The 6,000-nt window shown below is 42.5% G+C and overlaps 1 protein-coding gene across 1 annotated transcript in view; it reads right to left on the bottom strand.

Moving 5' to 3' along the window:
- The window catches only part of LOC147627724 (uncharacterized), a 43,528-nt gene extending 40,305 nt beyond the window's left edge, over positions 1-3,223 (bottom strand). The window contains exon 1 of the mRNA XM_086814670.1: positions 2,608-3,223. Coding sequence (XP_086670796.1) covers positions 2,608-3,118 — 511 coding nt within the window. The 5' untranslated portion in view covers positions 3,119-3,223. The remainder of the gene's footprint in view (positions 1-2,607) is intronic.
- Between the last annotated feature and the right edge of the window lie 2,777 nt (positions 3,224-6,000).

Consider the following 6,000-nt stretch of genomic DNA (forward strand, 5'->3'; position numbering starts at 1 on the left):
CCAAGGTCAGGTGTGCACTGTCCTGCACATGAAAACAGTGCCAGTCCGCGCTGTGAGTCTCCCTCTGGAATGATGTCGGATGTTCTGTGTATCTAGTTTGCAACTGGATGCCAGACCTTTGTGGGCATGTAGGTTTGCATGTAGAGATGGGGCCAGCCCATAGGGCTACCCCAGTGCGAAGGTTTGCACTTTTAGTGTGGGCATGGGGGAGATGTAGAACCACCCCCAAGGGGCCAGGAGGGCCCAGGCTATGCCCACCAGCCATGGCATGGGCTGGAAGGGCTGTCGGCCAGCCCTAGTGCTTCTGGACAGGCAGCCGACAAGGCTAGAAACCCTACCCAGCAGGTCAGCCAGGTGTAGGGGGCAGTCCCACACCCATGCGCAGAGTGCCCAGCAGCCTAGTACTGTCCCAGCAGGCATGCGCAGAGTGGCCAGCAGTTTGCATAATGTGAAAGCAGTTTATTTCTAAAGACCTAGTCGTGAGGCTTTTATAAAGCTGGCCGACTGGATGAAAGGGGGAGTATAAATACTCCAGCCAAGAAACAATGAAGGCATCTCATAATTCACCAAGTGCTCAAGCAAAAAAGGGCCAGGACAGCCAAGAAGTTGCTAACGCAAAGGGGTGAAGGACTGAAGGTCAAGGACAGGATTCTCCAACCAAGAAAAGGTCAAGTTTTTGTATTTGTTTTCAGATTTACATCATTCTAATAAAACAAATACACCATCCGTGGTGGGGGCCCTACAGAGGGTAATTGGGACCCAATACTGTGTCCTCTCCATCTCCCCCTTCTCTCTCTATTTTCTGCACATCTCCTTTCAGTTTGTGCGTTAATTCCATCGCGAAAAGAGTGCTGATTTCTGAGTTTTGAAGTACCGATCCTTCTCCAAAGCTTCCGCATATTACAACCATGAGCCAAGGTTGTACACATCGCGGTTTGTTACTTTTTGCCTGAGACATCTGCCTTTGCACAGGACTTACTCCAAGATGGCCAATCACCTTATGCCCCACCGTTGTGGAGTTTGCTCAACAAATAAACATTCTCCTTGTGGGTGACTTCAATGCTTGAACAGACACTACCCAAGTGCATATGTATGACTCTCATGTAGATCTAGTGATCCTCTCAGAGATAGACCCAAGGGAGTTCGGGATGCAACAGATCTCCGAGGAGATTTGACAAGTCACCAGATATGGCAAAAGCACCTGGATCTGGGTGCTTTGCATGATCTAGTCGTTTATGATGGGATGCCACGATGGCCTTTGTCTAGTAGACTCACCTGCCTCCCACATGGAGGGGATGGTTCAAGCATTGTGGACTATTTGATGGGGTCTCCTACCTTTACGTGATGTATCCAAGACTTCACCATCCCCCCACCATATATTGGGAATAAACACACATACTTAGTCTTCATCATATCCGGATCCCCACAATGCCCCCTCACTTCCACCTTTACTCATATCGACTTCCATCATGACCTTGACCCTATACATAAGGACCACCTACATTGCCTTATAGCTGATCTCTTTTTTTATCACCTTTGTCTGCCCTCAGCTCACCGCTCACTTCTATTCTTCATGAATCCACGTAAGCGAGTTTTCAATTTACCATGTGCCAAATCCTCGATCGGCTCACAGCCTTACAATGGATGGTATGGTATGATGAGGAATGCAAAGCCATGTGGCTTCACCTCTTATAGAAAAGGGCATGTGGCCAGATCTTTGCATGCAAAATGCAAAACATTCCGTTAACTCACTTGCCAGATTAAGCATGTGTTTTTGGCTAAGTGCAAGGAGGAGTCGCACAATCTTTTTCCAAGTGCAAATAGCTCCGACGATTGGCTTATCCTTGAAGAAAAGAAGCCATCTACACCCATCACTAATCCTTCCATATGGGAAGCCTATGCACGCAAGCTATCACGACCCACATATGCCACCTTTTCCACCACCTCCACTGTAACAAAAGCCTTATTAAAGTTACATAATGGTAGAGATAAGGATCATCAAGACCTACACACAAAGAGTTTGGCACGTGGCCAGAAAATGTTGGCTCCCATCCTAGCTCAAAATTTTAATAGGGCTGTTTTTAAGGCTTCCGCCTCTTGGACTACCAACACCTTTGTCCCCACCCATAAAGCAAGAGACCCCTCAGATCCAGATAATTACCGAACCATCATGACTGGTCATACATTGGCCAACATATATAGCATGATGCTAGAGGCTCAAATTAGTTCATGAGTAAAGGGCACACACAAAGAGCCACAAATCAAGCAGGATTCAAATGGACGATCATCTAGAAGGAGAGCACAAAGCACATCTAATGTTGCTTTGTGGATTTCAAGAAGGCCTTAAAAATTCACCAAAATTCCATTGCTAAAGGCTCAATCAGTGGATTAATTTACCAGAATTTGATTGCTGAACATGCACTCAAGGCAACTCACTGTAGTTTTCATGGTTAATCAAGCATCTACTGACGTAAACCACGGTGAATTTGTGGCTGATCACGCACCCACTGGGTAATCCATTGCCAAATATCCACACAAAAATTATGTCATTTTCTAGGGGAGCAAAATAGAACCAAACCATGTTAAACACCCACAAGATGAACCAACCTGCAGGTGCAAAGCTTTCTTCGCGCCCACCATGGTGGGGCTCTCTGTCATGTCCAGTATCGGCCGTCATACCACCGCTACCATTACTGCTGTCAACGCGCACCACAAGGCTACTGAGCCCAACACCCTGGCCATTGATGGGCTTCTTCTGGTAATCTTTGATGGGCTCCTTATCGCCATAGCCATGACCATCTCTGTGTTTTCTTATGTTGGGCTCTACATCGCCATAGGCATAGCCATCTCTGTCTTTACCTCTGTCTTTTCTACTGGGGTCCCAGCCACCTCGACCTCCATCTATGTTTCTGTCCGTTCTATCTCCATAGCGATGGCCTTCTCCGTCTGTGTCTCTATTGGGTTCTATATCGCCTACACCGCCATAGCCATCTCTCTCTCTTTCTCTTTCCCGAAGACCTCTGCAGTTGGGCTCTCCATCTCCGCCCCCATTGCTGCTGTTCCTGTGAAAGAAGCGTGGGTTCTTTTTTAGATGACCATCATCGATTTGGTCCACCATAGCCGGCAAAAAATCGAGAAGGAAAAATAACGCAGCGCTCAATTAAAGTGTTTTTTCATGTTAGGAATTGAGATTTCATCAGGTACTTCAAACCTCTTAAGGCGGCAGAGATTCTTTATTTACACGTCCTTGACACTTGTGTCTCATATTATATGCTATTCTCATAGTTAGCGTCACACTCGTTTTTTAGCATTTTGGTAGTAAAATACAAATAATTTTTTTATATTTCACCAAACTCGTCAATTTTGAAGGACAAGGGTACCCGTCAAAAAATAAAGCTTGCATCCGAAGACAAGTGAAGCTCCCTCGCCCACCATGTCCACCTAGTTAGAGGGGTTGTCGGTCCCATCTTCACAAAAAAGGATGGATGGTTGATTTTAGCTTTTGCCATTATAGATACAAAAGGATTGTGCTTCCAATGGTAAAGTTTTCACCCTAGTGAGACAAAGCCTTTGTTGGAATATCCTTGGGCCCAGTATTTTGGCAATTCTAAAAAAGGGTTCTAACACATGTCCCCTCATTGGCTTCCCCTTCCCCAGACAACCTTGGGGCTATCTTGAGAGGCCGTACACTTTTTCTTTTGGAAAAGTTACCCTTGAGTCATTGCCCACGTAGGGTAATACCTTTGTTCACCCCTCCTGGATGTGTGAAGATGCACGCTCGCAATCCTTGGCATGTGCCTCAATTGAGATGCTAGATAATGGTTTACCTATGTAGAGAATTGAACCACAAATGATTAATTAGTCATTCAAAAAATAGTTTACATTAAAAACTTTTGTACCTAATAAATGTTATTACAAGCTTAAATACTTAAATTCTCTCTCTCTCTCTCTCTCTCTCTCTCTCTCTCTCTCTCTCTCTCACACACACACACACACATATACACGCACACGCATGCACACACACACACACACACACACACACACAAATTTAATACAACATATGCTAGTATATAGGGATATGCTCTCATCTTCTACCAAAAAATAGGAGAACGATTTCACCAATCCTAGTGTAACTTATATTAGGCTTGTGCTAAGCTAAAAGATATGCAAAGAGGGGAAACGATTTGAGTTGATATTGTCACAAAACGATGGGAAAGAATTTTTTGTTGGTAGCACCTTGATTATTATAAATGCTAAATGGGTCTTCGTTTCACAAGGATAGCGAGTGTTTCACAAGTTTGGAGTTCAAAATGATAATCAAAGGAACCTACAAGCATGGCAATGGTAAGAAAGAGCAAGTGTCTTGATAGAAGCTACCTACATAGCTTTCAAAGGTTGGTTTAAAGATGTATGAAGATTGGTTTAAAGATATGTGTAGCTTGTATGAGCTTTTACAAAGTCTTTTAAGAATTAGCTTCTCCAAAGACCTTACATGACTTGTGAGTTTGCACGGGCTACTAAGAGAGCACATGATAAGCACAAGGGGGATTATAGGAACCCTTAGAAGATTTAGTGTGATCTTATGATATATAATGGGATCCTAATAGTTCTTGATTTAACATTGTTTAAGGGACGTTTCAACTATATATTCAAAGAGTCATTCATACAAAAGGCCATGATTTTCAACTATGTTTTAAAAGAGTAATTCATTAAAATGTATTATTATAATATCAAGAAAGAAGTAGACATGTAGAGACATATTAAGTGAGGAAAGAAGGTATATAAAACATTATCTTTACTTTGGGATTAGAAAAGTAAAAGTTTACAGCAAACTATTATTAAAGAGAGGGTCCCACAATTACAAACTTCTAATGAGGAAGATACATACTCATATGATTCAATCTCGACAAATATTCGTCTAATGTATATTGGCTTCTACCACCCACAGATTTTATATTCCTTTACTAAATTTATCCTTTCCATAACCAAGGCTAGACATAGATTCGATGCTTAAATAAGCAACATCTATTTTTATATTGAACTTTGCTTCACTTTGATCCCAAGCATGCCTCTACATGAAAAGAGATTGATATGGTTGGCTAAAATAATACTCTCTACAGCTTTGAAAAAAAGTAGCTACTAGAGGTCTATTATTGGCTAAAGAATTTCTTGCTTTTATGCGGATGTCAAACTCTAAGCCATTACTACACTTTTCAACTTCACACATTTAAAATTGGCATAAAAAACAGGTAGACAAAGAAGAAAAAACATCATATGTTTTATTGTATCAACTTTATTTATATACAAAGAGAAAAACCTCATGAGTCTTAATCCTCTGACCTCTCACGAGCTCTCTCCTCAACCCACATCCGGATAGCTCTATGATACTCTCTCCTGGTCATGCCATGACAAAAGTGGTCCATGACTCAAGGGGGGGGGGGGGGGGGGAAAACCTGGGTCAAGGAATAAAGTAACCGAGAACATGAAAAGCTCGCCTAAAAGTCCTAAAATTCCTAGGCATAGTCCCATACAATATGAGCTAAGCTACAGTCTTCATCCTGAAACGGATCATCACTAGAGAAATGTTCTCCCTTGGATCATCACGTCCTAACTATAGTAAGCGATCTATGGGTGAACCAACAATGTCGCCACTTAACCCATGTAGGAAAATATAGCTCCTTAAAATGTTGAGCTAGAACAAGTCTCTCCCATCAAGTGCGACTAGATAATAAATGCTCGAACATGAAAGCTATCATGTCATCCTCATGGGATAATTTAGGTATCCCGAAAAGACACAATCGGGCCACCTGTTGTGACGCCATTTGATGAAAAGAAACAAAGTAAAATACTGTAAGTTTCATTTTTAGAATTGCACTTTGATACTAGTTGAGGATCCCCATCTTCAGATATAACTATAGTGGAAGACTCGATCCAAGGTAAAGAGTCTCACCTCGGGGCCTCATACAATAATGCCTAGCACTCGTCTATCTAGCAATAAGT

This window comes from Cibotium barometz, chromosome 20, assembly GCF_041138505.1.
Source record: "Cibotium barometz isolate CiBa-2024 chromosome 20, ASM4113850v1, whole genome shotgun sequence".
NCBI classification, from domain to species: domain Eukaryota; kingdom Viridiplantae; phylum Streptophyta; class Polypodiopsida; order Cyatheales; family Cibotiaceae; genus Cibotium; species Cibotium barometz.